The sequence below is a fragment of the Cetorhinus maximus genome, chromosome 16 (assembly GCF_964194155.1).
Source record: "Cetorhinus maximus chromosome 16, sCetMax3.hap1.1, whole genome shotgun sequence".
Taxonomy (NCBI): Eukaryota; Metazoa; Chordata; class Chondrichthyes; order Lamniformes; family Cetorhinidae; genus Cetorhinus; species Cetorhinus maximus.
Window position 1 is genome coordinate 56968234 of NC_135894.1, and position 16662 is coordinate 56984895.

At 44.9% G+C, this 16662-nt stretch overlaps 1 protein-coding gene across 3 annotated transcripts in view; it reads left to right on the forward strand.

The window, feature by feature from the left end:
- LOC144691599 (glycerol kinase 3) overlaps positions 1–4286 on the forward strand; it is a 149967-nt gene extending 145681 nt beyond the window's left edge. For all 3 annotated transcript variants that reach the window (XM_078559850.1, XM_078559849.1, XM_078559848.1), the window contains exon 19: positions 427–4286. In XM_078559850.1, the coding sequence (XP_078415976.1) occupies positions 427–443 (17 nt within the window). In that variant the 3' untranslated portion in view covers positions 444–4286. The remainder of the gene's footprint in view (positions 1–426) is intronic.
- Positions 4287–16662: the final 12376 nt, after the last annotated feature.

Genomic DNA, 16662 nt, shown 5'->3' on the forward strand with positions numbered 1-16662 from the left:
ATCATGAATTGGACTTGTCAGGGCAAGCCTGTCTCTCAGGCCAACTTTTCATTGGGCTTCAGATAACTCTGCAAGTTATTGCCTTAAGAGGAAAGGTGAAGCTTCAATCTTATCAATGTGCTGCTGGTAAATCAACATTGATGTAGGTGGTTATACTCTCGCCATTACTCAGTGTGCACTTAAAAGTCCTTAAGCATTTGCTCTTGGTACCCTGCACCAAAACACTTTTGATTTGGGTATGAGGGACGTGCCCCAACAGGGAAAGCATATAGGTTTCAATATTGTACCAAGAAAACTCTGATATAGACACTTGGTGGCTTGATTTGGGGACTCCTGAGCACAATAATGGATATCCACATTTGTCAGTCACCTGGCAGACCGAAAAACATGGATAGTGTAATTCAATACATATTCTTTTCTTTCTAGGCACTGCAGAATGCTGATAAAGTAATATAACTGGATACCGTGTAGTGCTTTGTGAAACTTTGCCTCCAGATTGGCTAGAAATGCCTAGGAATTCTACAGTTTTTAAAGAACTTCCACCTGTATTATTCCTTATCACTTGTATGCCTTGCAATGTTTGGATACACAGCATCAAAGTGCCTTTTTAGGTAATGTCAAAATACAAAAATATATATGCAGATACTTAAATCTCAGAACATAATATAGAAATAAATCAGTGAACTCAATGTAAGAATTGCTGCAGAAAATCAAATGAAGTGAAGCAGATTAAGAGAAACCCATGATGGAGTTACCAAATGTACTGTCTAAAATTTAAAGTCCAGGGCTTGCAATTTTGCACACACTGAAATTGTGACTGTTTTTCACTGATTGCTTAGATACCTGATTCCTTCCAGAAGCCAGTGATTGTAGTAGGGTTGATTTGCAACAAAAGGTCGCTCTCTTGCCCTGCTGAATCCCTCTTTATAATGATGAAAGTCAAATGATGGGGACAGAAGTAAATTACAGTTAACTAAAAGGGAAGGTTTGGAATTAATATTAAAAAGTGAAAACCTAAATAGAGAGAATGGGGCAGGAGGAAAGAATCAGTAGCATAGATGACCTCTACAAAGTTAGTGTGCACCTTGAAATCATCTCCAGCAATAATTTTGAAGATAGGAACATGTGATTACATTTCGTTTGAAGACTATTAAAACTTAGCATGGTCCTGAACAAATTTACTGTATATCCTTTGTTAATTGGCACACATGAAATTAGCATAGGTTACTCTTTCCCAATACAGACAAATAATTCACATTTTTAATCGGAGTTGAACCAATGAGCCTAATAAATGAGAGCTAGTTCTCAACCAGGGCTTTAAGGACCTCTAGGGCTTACAAAAAGATTTTAAGGGGCACACCAAAAATAAAGGTGAAAGAAGACTGGGAAGAAAAAATAACTGGCCTGTGCATTCAGCAGCAGAGGTGGTTGGATGCAGCACACAGAGGGAGACCCTGGAGGGGGGGTGGGTGGGTGACTAGGGTGCTTAAAACATCTCGTCCATATTTGTAAAATGATTATTTATATTCTGTTCATAAAGCAGCAGCTAGCAAAGGCTAATCCTGTGCTGGATGGTTATAGCTATTCCACAAAGGCCCACAATTTGGAAAAGTATTTGTATGTCTTTGGAGCTACTGTGTGCATGTGTCATTTTAGTGGGAGAACATTGCTCAGGACAGGGCTATTGCAATTGTTGTGCAACTGAATGGATTAAACTAAATCTTTAATGCAGAGATTATACATGTATGATTTTGTAATTCCTTGAGTAAATTTATAAGAGTGGGAAAGTTACAGTTGAGTTACTTTCTGCTGTACAATTGTGAATTATAATTGTAATCAATGTCATGTTTATAAATTTATAATATGCATTTTTTTAATGCTTGCTTAATGTACAAAAAACTTGGACATTAGGAGGATAATTATGTGAGATGTCTCTGGTCAGTCAGTGTGAAGAAAAAAGAATCACAGCCCAAAAAAGGGAAAGACTGGAGGATAGCAGTCAAGTTGTATATAAAACAAAAAAAATCTGTTTAGTTGTATTACTAATTTTTATACAGAAAAAAAGAATACCTTACAAGAGGGTTTGTAGAATTTTTATAACTGTGTGGTGGGATGGCGGCACCTTAGAAGCAAAAAAGGTTGAGAACCCCTGAGCTAGAAAATCTGAGATAGTCACTTAATTATAAATTGAATTACTTTAAAAACGATTTTCATGAATCGATGGAGAAGTGCCATTCTGGTGAGTTTCAGAAAGTTATAGACTTGGTTTCACCTTCCTCTCCCCAACCCTCAATTAAACAGCAATATTAATATACAGAAGCCATTATATTATGCATATATTGTACAGCAAAATGAATGTATAAGATCAAAATGAAGATATAATGCAGAGAGTTAATTACCTTTTTTCAGGCTTCAGTCTTTTGCAGTTACAAACAATCCAACAGATAATTCTTGTAGGTCATACACTGCCAGCTAATTAGAGTTCTTTAATCTGAACAATCAAAATCCAGCAAAGTTCTAATTCCTTTGTGTAACTTTAATTCCATTTGAATTATAGGACTGTTGATCAGTCATGGCAGAAGCACCAATAATATTTGATACGTGATGAAAGCACAGATTATCTTAAATATTCATGAAAACCCCACGCAATGCTAATAAAAATTGGCAATGCTAATACAGTATCTGAGTACTTAACTGGTTGCATACTTTGGTATATATAACTAGACACTACTGAACCCCCCCCACCTCATGTTGGATTTCAACTGCACGACCAAAACCGTGCCTAGATAAAAATATTTTATCCAGGCTATTAGACTGACACTGACACAGTGGCCATTTTAGATATAAGAATGTTTGGAATCTTAAATCTGAATTACACCAACTTTTGAAGAAGTTATAAACCTAAAAGAACAAAGTTTCTGTATTTCTTGCAATCATAAAACATAGTGCATGTGCTGCCTATACAGGTGTAGATATAATAAGCAAAGTCCTTTGTAATAATATTTCCCCATTTTTAACAGCTGCCATAATGGCAACTCCATATCGGGGTAGGCGGTGGTGTAGTGGTATTGTCACTGGGCTAGTAATCCAGAGACCCAGGATAATGCTTTGGGGACCTGGGTTCAAATTCCACCATGGCAGGTGGTGAAATTAATTCAATTTAAAAAAAAATCTGGAATTAAAAGTCTAATGACCCTGAAACCATTGTCGATTGTTGTAAAAGCCCATCTGGTTCACTAATGTCCTTTAGGGAAGGAAATCTAGCATACATGTGACTCTAGACCCACAGCTATGTAATTGACTCTTAAATATCCTCTGAAATGGTCACTCAGTTCAATTAAGGATGGGCAACAAATGCTGGCCTTGCTCATGACATCCACATCCCAAGAAAAGAAAAAAAAATCTTTTCTCTTCACTATGCTTCACAATACAGTGTGATTGCAAACCTAGTAAAGCATTGAAATACATTTTTTTTTCTGATTAGGTGGGTCAGAAATTTAATATTTTCAGATTTCATCAAAAGCATATGCATACTAGAACCCTGGCATCAATTCAGATTTACACATTACTGCTTCCAAGGGTGGTTGGATCTTGGGATAATGTGTGGCATATTTAAGGATTTACCTTTAGCCTCACCACTTCTTCACAAATTGTAGATTAATGAATCCAATTGATGCTGCTCTTCAGGAATTATGTTGAGTTTGATTTAAGAATATTTCATTGAATCTCCCTTTAGTACCTGAATGTTTGTGTCACACTAAACACTAAACCCCATTCTTCTGAAGTGCAATCAAATCTTTCTCATAATGCCATTAAAGAGGAGGTAGCACTGCAAGAATGACCATTGCTTAAGCCACTATAAAATTATCCAACAGTATATTTTAATTTACTCAGCCACTACTCTGCATGATAAGGCAGTGGTCAATTGAGCCTCCTTATTCAGGTTGAAGATTATCTAACAAATGCGGCACTCTCATCAATACATATGAGTGTTACTGTGTTACAAGTTGTGAATTAGCTTTTTTCTCATGTCATTGAAAATTATTTAAAGGAATGAATGGAATATGGATTGATTGTAAATCAAGATATTTATACAAACTAGCTAATCTGAAAAATGCCTTCTAAGTAAGCGAAAATTGGGGAATAATGATTTTCAAAGAGGAAAAAATGTGATTATTTGTAAAACAGTTAAATTGATTCTAGATTTTTATTTGAGATATTGATTTCTATACACAAATATTTTACTTAATGAATTTCATGAAGAATTTAATAAAGATATACCACCACTTCTGTGTTTCTGATTTAACTTAATGCTGTTCTTACTGGAAATCTCCACTGCTGCTTATCATGGATGAAGAAGACATATTTCTGTGGAATAAAGCTTTGTTATATAACTAATTGATGCAAAAGCAAATTTGCTGCTTAATTTCTGTCTTAATTTTTGCCCTCAGCTCCTAATTTTTAACATTTACATCTTATATTTTTAAATATTTCCTTGCTTTCTGTTTTCACACTGATAATTATAAATTCTTTTTAGTCAGTATTATTATGTTTTTTTTTACTTCTCCAATTATGTCATTTCCAAAAAAAGAAGCAACACATTTGTACTTTTTCCATTTTATTTCATTTAGTTTTATTTTCATGCTATTGTACTGTCAGTTTCTGCCCTCAATTGTTTAACAGCTTATTTGGGAACCGTAATACGGTATGAAATATTCCAGTTTGTATAATTCTTGCGTGCAACGTCACAACAGATTAAATTTTTAAAGTTTTATTTGTCAATCCATTTTTGTCTGATTTGATTGCATGCTTTCCCCTAGTTCATCAACCTTAATTATATTACTGGCAGGGCCATTGAAACATGCCTATTCTTGCTTTTTTATAAAGGATTTGGAATGTGACCTGGTAGTCACACTGAACCCTCCAATGGTATACAATGGTATATGCAAGTATGAAGGCACAAGTTAGGATTGCTCATGATTAAATTAATTTCTTTAATTGGAATGTAGAATTATTTATCGACTGAGTGTAGCATGGTTGTAGCCTACACCTTCATGCACAACGAGTATGCTGTATTGCAAAGTATTCAAATTTGCTTTGCCTAAGAAGCCCATGGGTGACCAACTAGTAATTAAAATAACTTCTAACTCTACTTCACAAACTCTAAACTGTCCATTTCTCCAAACTGATCCTAAGTTTGACTTGTTGGACTAATCTAGCTGCTTCACTACCTATATTTGGACAAAGCTAACAGTTTATCAGTCACGGCTGTTTTTCACTCTTAGATCATGGCCAGTCAGTGACATGAAAGGTAATGTAAGTTACTGATGCATCATGTCACTGACTGGCCATGATCTAAGTTGGCTGTTTTGGGGAAGATAATTTTGTAAAAGAAAGAACAAATGGAAATATTTTGTAAATCTGCAAGTAACATACTGAATAACATTTTTATATGATGATACAGTAAATGGAATCAATGAGTTTTGATGTAACATTAGTAGATGGTTTCATTGCCAAAGAATTCCTTGTCTTTTTTGCAAGGAATTGCACAAAAACACTGTCATTTTTTGTGTAAGCGAAAAGAAGCAGCAATACTGCCAACAATCATACCATTCATGCTTAACGTGGATAGCAAGTATATTTGGCAAATAGCGCTAACCATTTGTCTTAAAATATGAAAAATGACAGACAGGAAGGGCCACCCTGGGCCATCCATCATGTCCCACACAAATGTGATATCTTGTGTATCACAATAAATAGACTCCATCTCACTAAAAGCCATGTGATCTTCTGAAAGGAAAAGAGTACATTAAAAACCCAGGCCAACTCGAGGGACAAAATCTGGGAAATTCCTCTGACCCATCTGGGTAATCGAAATTAGCCCACAATATCACTCCGGTCCTGAATTCCTTAAGGCATCTACCTTTTGTAAGTGACGGTCTTCCCAGTATGAAACAGTTCCAGTTCTTGTCTAAAGTATTCAATGAATTACCATCCATCAGAGGAGCTGGCTGCCTTTTGCCAGAGAACAACAATTCTCTAGGTAAAGAACCACCTTCTGATACTAACCTAGATCTGAAATTGGGACTCCTGGTTGTCCCAAACCTATTGCAACAAACTATCAACAAGAAAGCTAAGGGGACATTTAACAGAGGCGTTCAAAATCATGAAGGGTATTGATCGTGTAAATGAGGAGAAATTGTTTTCTTGTCAGAAGGGTTCTTAATCAGGATACATATTGTATAAGGTAATTGACAAAGAAACCAGAGGCAATATGAGACATGTTTTTTATGCAATGAATTGTTAAGATCTGGAACATGCTGCCTGAAGGATTGGTGTATAAGAATGTTGAGTGTTTTTGAAGTATAAAACCCTTTTGGTTCAAATACCTAGGTTCTGAATTCTTAATTTATAATGGGGTTCTCAGCTGTGCCTGACCTAACAAAGCACAAACAGCCGATATTTATGAATCAAGTAGAATTTATTAAGCAAGGTGTTATATCTTCTTAACAAAAGCAATGAAGACATGGAAGCTTCTTATCCCTCAAAGCCCAGGATCCCTTGAATGCTGCCACCTCAGACTATCTTCTCTGAAGTGATGTTTCCTTGAACTGTGTCACAGACCATGGAAGCAATGGTGAAACTGCCAAAGAAGACCCTGAGTTTTCAACTTTTATCCTTAATTCTGAGTGTTCCTCTTCCCTTATTTGGAAATAGTCTGAATTGAACTTTTTCATTTGCTAAGGATAAGGGTTCCCCCCTCCAGCTCTGTAACCAGAGCCATGTAGTCCTGATTCAAATTTCCGTCCCTTATTTCCTGGGCCCCAAGAGTTATATCCCATTGTGAACAAATGGCACATCCTTTTAGATACACTTTACATTGTCTTGTCAATAATATGAATGTTGTAAATAATTTACATAAACATTTCAGCCTATTCCCACAGATATTAAGGAAATTAAGAACAAATATTAGAAGTGATTCCTTGCAAGATATTTTCATGAAATATTGGTGCTTTTATGATGTAGATATGGTTAATAGATCCATGTTTTAGAAAACCTAAGTCTGATTCAAAGACAGCATTTTGTCAAGCTAACGAAGTCATGTTGAGTTCAAAACTTACTTATCTCTTTAAAGCATTAAGTTTCCTAGATATTTTGGCACCTTTTAAGGTCATTAGGTTATCAAGAAGAACAGCAATTCTCACACACACAGCTGCTTTGCTGTTCTCAGCCTACTTTTATCTATTTAATTGTCTTACTTGCAGACAAAACTTCAAACTGAACTATTTAAAAGGTGGTTAAGATAAAATTGACATGTTAATTCAAACCAATATAATCCTAAAAATTATTTGTAACAAAATCTTAGAGGTGAAAGCAAATTTAATAACTTCCAAAAGGGAATTGTATAAATACTTGGGGAAGAATTGTAGGGCAAGGGGTTAGAACTAATGGCTAGCTCTCTCAAAGAGCTGGCAGAGGCACACTGGGCTGGGTCACCTCCTATGCTTTGTTATTCTATGATTCTAGGGCCGGAATTTTCCGCTCCTGTTGGCATCAGGCATCATGGCGGGTGTGAGCAGACAATATGGCGAGAAGGCCAAAAATTGTCCTTACGCCGTCATGAAACCAGTTTGCAACCATCCATTCCTCCCATCAATGGGGGCCACCTTTCTTGTCGTCCAACGTCAGAAACCTAATTTCAATGTATTTGCAGCTCATCATCTTGCCTGCCTGCCAGAATCACCACCCTCCTCCATGTCAGATTTACTGCCCACATCAGCAGGAAAACACACATCTTGATAAGCGTGACGTGTAGAATACGGGACTTACCGGTAGAACCTTGTTCACATCGCGGACATCTGAGGAGCAGAAGATGCTGGAGCCCAACAGCTACCGGACCCTGGAGGAACACGTGCATTGCATGCTGGGTGGATTCTCATGGATATGGCTCCACCGCGAAGCAGCTCACGGAAGGTGGGAGGTCTCCACTGATGTCTGGGGTCTGCTTCGGGACATCATGGTCTTAGCCATGGGATGCTACGGATGATATTTGAGGGGGGAAAGGAAGGTGTCGGGGGTGTGAGGTTCGGAAGGGGGGAAATGAAGGTGGGGTGGTGAGGTTGGGAGGGGGAACAAAGGTGTTGGGAGGGGGGAGGGAGTACAGGGTAAGGAGGGTGTAACGGAGAATGTGACAACTGGGGAGGTAGGTGTTGGGGGAGGAAGGTGTAAGGGAAGGATTTTGGAGGCAGGAAGGTCTTTGGGGGGGCGAAGAATTTCAGAGGGGAAGGACTTTGGAATGAGGAAGGGGATTGGGGGGGGGAGGAATACAGAGGCAGGAAGGGGTCCAGGGGGGACGAAGGAGTTCAGAGGAGGGAAGGGGTCTGAGGGAAGAGGGATTAAGGGTGGAGGAGGGTAAGTGTGAAGGAAGGAGGAAAGGGGGATATCCAGGTGAATGTGCAGTCTGTGGAGTCAATGCCTCCTGGGGAGAGAATGAGGGTGAGGTGTTAGGAGGAAATGGTGAGTATGAGAGGGTGCAGAGTGTGCTGGGAGGGTGAGGGTGCAACAGTAGCAGTGGAAGGGGTGATGCAGGTGCTTGGTGGGGATTCGGAGGCAGACATGAACCCTGGGGGGTGGGAAGGAGGATGTCAGAGTGGTCATTGTGGACAGGGTTGGAATTCTCAGGAAGGTAGGGAACATGCATGATCACCTGGACATCTTGGAAAGAAAAGGGTTCGGGTTGGTAGGTGACGGTGGGGAGATGGAAGGTGATGCCAGGGGGGCTCAACAATGATGGGGGAAAGGAAATGGGTGACTGGGAGTTGTGCAAAAATCTAACTACGACCATGTTTTTCAAATTGAAAATGAGCGAAGCCTCATGCTAGACGGGCACACATGCTGCATGGGAGTGTGATCAGTGGGTGGGTGGAGATGCAGGTCAGCTCAGATGGACAACTGAAAGTGAACCCCAGCAGGCAGCATTGAAAATGCTCAGGACATTGAGATGAGTGTGATGGAGGAAGGCTCCTCGTGTGTGGGAGAGTGCTTGCACGAGCCTCCGAAAGGCCCTGCTACACACACACACTTCTTCTAGAATCATTCATGGTCTGGCTGTGTGCGGCTGAACTTCTAGTGGTGGGGGGTGCAGGGAGAGGACTCACAAAGCCCGTAAGTGAAGCTGAATGCCACCAATACACGTTACTCAGTGAAAGTGAATACATTCACAGATTAAAAAGTGACAAAATGTGATCACCTGTGCAACCACTTGTGATCAGAAATGTTTTAACTTTTCTATGCCTACCACTTCTTCTAGGTGCTGCCCTGACATCTGCAGCAGGGGTGGAGATAGCCTGTGCAATGGTTGGCCCTGTTGCCTCTGCTGACTTTGGCATGGGCCGTCTTGAGAGCCAAGGCCTTGGGGGCCCCGGCTTGTTTTGGCTGCCCTCCTGTGGGCCAGCTGCTCCCTCTGTGGCAACAGAGGATGAGGTTGAGTGGGTCACAGGCAAAGGAGACTCAGAGGGAGAGGCCAGCCTCTGAGATTCCTGAGCAGATGGCCCTGGAGTGTCTAGCTGCCGGTCCTCCCTTTGGGTGCCCAAGGGCCCCAGCCTGACTCCTTGAGGGGAAGGAGCACCTGGAGGAACGTCGAGGTGCCCTGTTTCCCTCTCATGTTGCCATTACAGGAACACACCCATGGCTACTGCGATGGAGTGCAGGTCTGTGCGCATCTCTGCCTTCTGCTCGACCAGGGTCTCCATGGCGTTCGCCATCCTCCCCATGGAGACCTCAATACACACAATTGTGGGCACCACTTCATCAGAAAGCAGGCAGACGCACTCCTTCGACTCGTGTGCCACTTTGTTGAGGGCTTCCAACAGCTCTGCATGATTTTCCCCTGCCTTCTGCTGTCTCTCCATGATGAGTTGGAAGGCTGAATCCAGAGGCTCATCATCTGACTCAGACCTCACAGATGGCTCTTCCCTAGCAGTCCTCTGAGTGTTGCGGAGCTCGGCTGAACCTGCCTCCTCCTGCTGTGGACACATGTCTGTGCAGTGACCTCCAGATTATGAACCTGAGCCTGCTCTAGATCTATGTCCCACCGAGGTGTGTGTCTCTGCGTTGGTGGAGGGTGTGGGTAAGCGCTGTGCTGGGTCTTCAAGACTGCTTATTTCCAGCTCTTCAATAGAGGAGGAATCCTCTTGGCTGGAGGTGAGGACCTGGATAGAGCTGAGGGACTGGCTGGCTGAGGGTGTCGGTTGTTTGGCAGAGCTCCCTGTGAACCAAAGTAGAGATAATTAGTGCGTGGCAGCAGAGTCAAAAACAGGAGAGAGAGAGAGCACTTATTGGATGCAGTGGACACCTGCATTGAGAGAAGGATGATGTGGTGCAGGATCCTTATGAGGGTGTTCACTGCAATTTCACCGTCAGTGCAGGCATGGTCCGCATCCTCACCAGTCAGCGCAATAGCACACTCCTCAAAGTGAGTGAGGGGCCTAATGTGGGCCATTCCACCCTCGGCCTAGGAGCTCTCCCTGCTGTTGTGAGCCAGCTTCTCCTGCATGAAAACAGATGGAGAGAGTGTGAGCAGGACACATGTCACTGCGTGGAATGTTTGTGTGGTGAGCGGAGCCATGGACGGGATGAGGACGCGAGCTCGAGAGGGTATGAGCCTGATGGAGATGTGAGGGTGTGTGTGAGAGTTAGTGGTGTTGTCCCTTGAGGTGTGAGATCCCTATGGATATGTGATGGCTTTGTAAGTGTGTGAGTTGAGAGCGATGAGGAGAGTGACTTACCCTGGCGGAACGGATGAGACTATTCATCCTCTTCCTGCACTGAATGACTGTCCTCTTTTGCAGGGCATTGGCGCTGACCACCACTGTCACCGCCACCTATGCTGGGTTGGTGACCTTACTTGCTGATCTTCGCCCAGAGCAGGGATAGAGAACATCGCTGCGGGCGTCCACTGCATCCAGTAAGTGCTTGTTGGAGGTATTGCTAAATCTGGAGGCAGCATGGCTCCCTTTGGCAACCATCAGTTCCCAGCATCTTTCTATCCCTTGAAGAGTGCTAGCTCTGTGTAGGGGGCGGCCTTTAAATACAGCACTCAGTTTACTGAAGGCCTGAGGTGACTACGTGGCAGGTGAATCAGAGGCTGCCCCACCAGCAACCCGGCATGTTTCCCAGGAATGCATTATAAATGAGGCAAGATGCACCGGGATGGGGACAATACGGCATGAAAAGCCGCCATTGCGGCCTGCAGTAAAAGGTCCTTCTTCCCACCCACGACCGCACTTAGTGCAAATCTGGGACAATTCTGCCCTCGGTCAAAATCTTGAATTCTGAGATTGGTTACAAATATGAGTTTCACATTGCATCACATTCAAATAGAATTTGTCAGGTAGAATATGATCTTAAAACTTGATTAGCAGGTGAGTGTAGGCTTCACCCCCTACCAGGCCCTTGTGTAATATGGTATCCAATTGGATGGATTAATCATAGAACGGTCCCAGCCAGTTGTTAGCCAGCTCATATGGCACCTCAATCCAGTCGACAAGTTCATGCCTGCCACTTTGTTTATCAACCTGTTGCCCACAGAAACTTTAAAAGACTGGAAAACGCTCATCAACAAAGTTATGTTGTTTTCATTATGACTGACAACTGAATAAAAGGGAGTGGAACACACTAAGCCATTACTTGGCTTTGCCTTGAGGGAACCGGAAGCTGAAGAGAGCCAATTGCTGCACTGTAACAGTGTAGCTAAGTAACAACAGAGCAAATAAAAAGTCTATCACAGTTTGAGTAAACGCTCAGCTGCCAGTTAGGTGTACAAATTTGAGCACTCATTTCTTACCAGTCAACACTGTGTCTGGAGCAGATACGAGTTTTAAGGTAAGTTTATTTTAGTTATAAATTAAATGACTTGGATACCAGATAACAATTGATAGACGAATGAAGCCTATTCCTTGTATAGAACAGGTGTTCAGGTTTAATATTTGATAATTTAGCAAATTATTTAAAAACAAAAATGTAATTAAATCTATAGGACTCTATATGTAGGTGATAGTGTTGAAGAAAAGTTGTATGGTTTTCTTGTGCATTTACTAATCTCCTATAGAAAGGATTCCTGGCTTTTCAGAGAAAACAGAGTGGAACAAATTAATGAAACCGAGGAATGGATTTTATACCCCCTCCCCCACTCCACTGGCTGTGTATTCAGCAGGGGTGGGGCACCATCTTCCCGCCCAGCCCCTGACCTGTTCCCATTAAACGGTAGGTAGGCAGTGGGCTGCTTTGACAGCCATCCGCTTTTTTAAAAAAGATAATTAACAGGCATTTGAGCTTGGTTAACATGGGTGGGCTCAGGACTGACATTTCTTCGGGGGTTGGGGGGTGGGGGTGGTGGTGAGCAGTATGCGTTCCCCCTCTCCCCAATAAAATTTAGCCCTGAAGGTAATTTTGCCTGGATTAAACTGGATTTAGATTTTCAGGGATAGTCAATAATGTCATTGTATAGCACCGTCTTCTCTTCTGCGCCGAATGGAACATGAGGCAATCCAATTCTGCTGCTTTGACACCCAGTAGATTGTCACCTGGATTGGTCTGAAGTACGGTGCTTTGTTATGTTGTTAGGCTGTTACTGTGAGGCTCAACTCCTGGAGACACGTCAATTGCCAGCCTGGGAGTTCCCCACCCCAGTCAATACCCTTGTCTTATTTGGGGTGAGTGCAAGTTCCACGGCTACGAGGCCCCACAGCAACTTCCAGCGTGTCCAGTTTCTGACCCAACCTTCACTACAGTCTCAATGGGGTTGCAGTGGGATTGAACTGGAAGGTCCTTCAATATCAATTGTGAGGGGCAGGGGGCTGGGTGGTGAGTAATGGGGTGGCGGTGTCAAGGATAGAGCCTTGGGGAACTCCAGAGACGGTGATGCAGAGGCAGAAAGAGAGAAGGCATTGCTGGAGATGTTCTTGTATTGGCTGGATCGCTAAGAGTGAGTCAAGCAAAAGCAATAATCCAAGCTGGAATTGTCTAATAAAAACGAAATACTGCAGGTGCTGGAGGTCTGAAATAAAACCAGAAAATGCTGAAGAAGAGCCATATTGGACTTGAAATGTTAACAGACCTGCTGACCCTCTCTTGGGAATAGGGAAACTGATGCCTGTTCAGTCTGACTTAAACATTTCATACCAGCATTGTTAAAACAACTACTGAGAGGATTTATTTTCAAATGATGGACAGAATTCTATGAGCCCGCTGGCGGTGGATGTGATAGGTGGCGTGTGCAGAAAATATGGCGCGACCTGCTTCACAACGGCGTGAAGGCAGGTTGTGATTGTCCGCTCAGCCCGCCAATGGCAGGCCGTGTTTCCCGCCATTGGTTGGGAGGGAGCTAATTGTAATACATCAACATATAATTAAAAGGCCATCCCGCCAGGATCTTGGAACTCCGCCGTATCATCCGTCCGCATCGTTGGGAAAGCACGCCCACGTGTTTCACAACAATCTGCAGGCGACGTGCACTTGGCGACCTTCACTTTGGGGGATCTGAGGTGAGTGAGCAGCAGCGTTCTCCACAGCTCGCCTGTTGTTTATAGGCCTCAGGGGCGCCGGGGATAAGAGCACCTGATGCCTGGCCCTGGGGGGCGACTGCTGAAGGCGAGGGGAGGAGCAGGGAGGTTCCGGGGGCAAATGTTGGCCAGCCTCGGAGGTGACTGTTGTTGGTTGGGGGGGTGTCAATTGCTGGCCTGGCGCTGCATCCCACACACAGGCAATCGAGGCAGGGGTCAGGGTAAACAAGGAGAGTGGCCACACATTAAGGACATCAGTATAAACAGACCATGCCTCTGCAACTGAGACAGATCAGGCGCAGCCACAGTGATATGATTGGGATCAGGCTCCTAGCCTGCCTGCCCATGCAAGCATCGCGGAGGCACCAAAGGGCCACCAAGCATTACATGGCTCCCCCCCAACAGGGCCCCCGGCACAGGCTTCAAATCCACCACCACTTTATTGGACTGCGGAGCAGTTGAACTGCACACGTTGTACAATCGCCTCGCCAACACTGGTCATGTAGCAGTCACTGTTAGAGGCGCTCACAGCCCCTTGCAATCTCAGCATCCTGGTTTGGACCAGTGTCCCCCATGTCGCAGGTTGACAGTGCAGCCATGCAGAGCACTCATCTCTGGCCATCCGAGGGGTGGCCAACACTCTCTGGGAAGCATTAAGCTGCGGTCACACAGGGCCAGGAAAGGTGGTAAGTACAGCCATGATAACTGCGTCTCTCTCTCTCTCTCTCTTTCACGCTGCAGGAGGACCATGTCAGGATCATTGATCCAGGTGACCTAGCTGTATGCCCAATGGCCTACTGGGACCATAGAAGGCAGAGGAGAGAGTGACTGAGGCTCCTGTCTGCGCAAAGGCAGGAGCAGCAGCCTCATGAAGAAGAGGCAGCAGGGGCTCCTGCACATGCTAACCAGGAGCGACACTGAGCCGTGGCTGGTCGCGCCTAGCGACACCCAGGATCTATAGAAGCCGCCTGCCATCCCTGCAGATGACTGAGAACCAGTGTTGCCGACAATGGCACATGTCTAGGGACCTGGTGGCCCACATCTGCTACTTACTGCAGGACTTGGTGCCAAGGGGACATGGAGGGCATCCACTGCCAGTGGCTGTGAAAGTGACCACAGCGCTCAATTTCTTTGCCAGTGGCTTCTTTCAGGGCTCCACAGATGAACTCTGTGAGATTTCACAATCCGCCACCCACAAATGCACCCATGAGATCACGGATGCGACCTTCTCCGTGCATTTTGCCCTGAACCGGGACAACCAGGATGCAAGGGCCATTGGATTCACCCTGATCTCAGGATTCCCACAGGAGCAGAGTGCGATTGACTGCACTCATGTGGTGCTCAGGTCTCCATCGCTACACTCGGTGGACTTCATCAACTACAAGGGCTTCCACTCACTGAATGTGCAGCTGGTGTGCGACCACCAGAAACACATCCTGCAGGTGTGCACACAGTTTCAAGGCAGTGTGCACGATGCCTACATCCTGAGTCGCTCGGAGATCCCTGCAGTCTTCCAGGGTCTACAGAAGCTGCAGGGTTGGCCCCTCAGGGACAAGGGAGGCCATGGCTGATGACACCCATGCGGTGGCCTCTGGCTGCAGCAGAGCAACGGTATAATGAGGCTCATGCAGCAGCTCGCAACTTGGTGGAGTAGACCATCAAGAAGCTGAAGATGCGGCTCCGGTGCCTGGACCAGTCTGGTGGCGCCCTGCATACAGTCCGCAGAGGGTGTCACGCATCGTCTTTGTCTGCTGTGCCCTGTACAACCTGGCACCGCAACGGGGTGAGGAGCTGGCTGAGGGGGAGATGGAGGAGCTGGAGGTCTCCTTGACTGAGGCGGACGCTGACGGGGATGAGGGTGAGTGGGTCCTCGGTGGTAACAATGATGGGGATGAGGCTCTCACACTGGCTAAATGAGGCAGGCGCGCTCGAGATGCCCTCATAGCTACCAGATTTGTGGATGATGATGATAGGTAGTGAGGTGTCCCTATAGATCCTCACATTGCAGTTGTGAATGTTTGACCCCAGTCTGGTTTATGGCAGCGCCAATACTCTCTGTGAGAATGTTCCTGTCATGGAGATGCAACAGAGGCCTTAATAGTCGCTCGATCGCAGGAGGATGATGATGACGTGCAGTGAGGATGCTCCATAAATCTTCACATAGCCTCTGAGAATGTCTGACTCCTGTCTGGCCGAGGGCAGCTCGCTTGCGCTCTGTGATCAGGGCCATCTCAGAGACACAGCCATGAAACTTTAGATGCATCTGATGCTGTGTCTGCCTTCAGCACCGCAACCCTTCAGGAGCTAGTGCACAGCATCTCTGATCGCAGATGCTGGTATGTTGGGGACCAGCCCCACCTTAAAGGTGCTGAGAGCACACAGAGAGAATGAGAGAACTCTGTGGCACCTTCCCACTACATTCTGGTAGCAATGACCAGCATTGCCGAGGTGCAGGCATCAGGGAGTGTGAGGCCGGACCATCACTGTGGTCTGAAGGCTGCACAGAGCACAGGGAAGAGGCCCTGGACTGAGACACCTGCCTTTTATCTGATGCAGAAAGGTTTCACATCTGAGTGACAAGAACACTGTTCATCAGAACAAGGAGCCACAGGCAGGGAGACATTCTTAGGAGTTTATTGACAATGGTGAATCATATGTACAAGTGATCAACATCTGTGCCCAGGCTGTGCAATTATTTTTACTTAACTTTCCTAACTCTGCCACCACGTCTCGGTGCTCCCCGGACATCCACAGCAGAGGTGCAGGCAGCCTGCTGACTGTGACACTCGGTCTGTGATGACTTTGGCAGGCGTCTTCTGGAGGGCCGAGACTTGGAGTTGCTGTGTGGCAGTGGCACCCTCCTCAGCCTGTGGAGCTGGAGCTGCGGAGGTCACAGGAAGAAGGGATTCGGATGGGCTAGTCATTCCCAGAGTCAACTGGGTGGATGGGCCCCGAGCGCACACCTGCTGATCCTCTTCCCTATGGGTGCCCGAGGGCCCCTGGCTGACTCTTTGAGCGGAAGGGGTAGCTGGAGTGAGATCGAGCTGCCCAGCCCCCTACTCGCGTACACACTGTTGGAGGCCAACTTGGCATCAGCGAC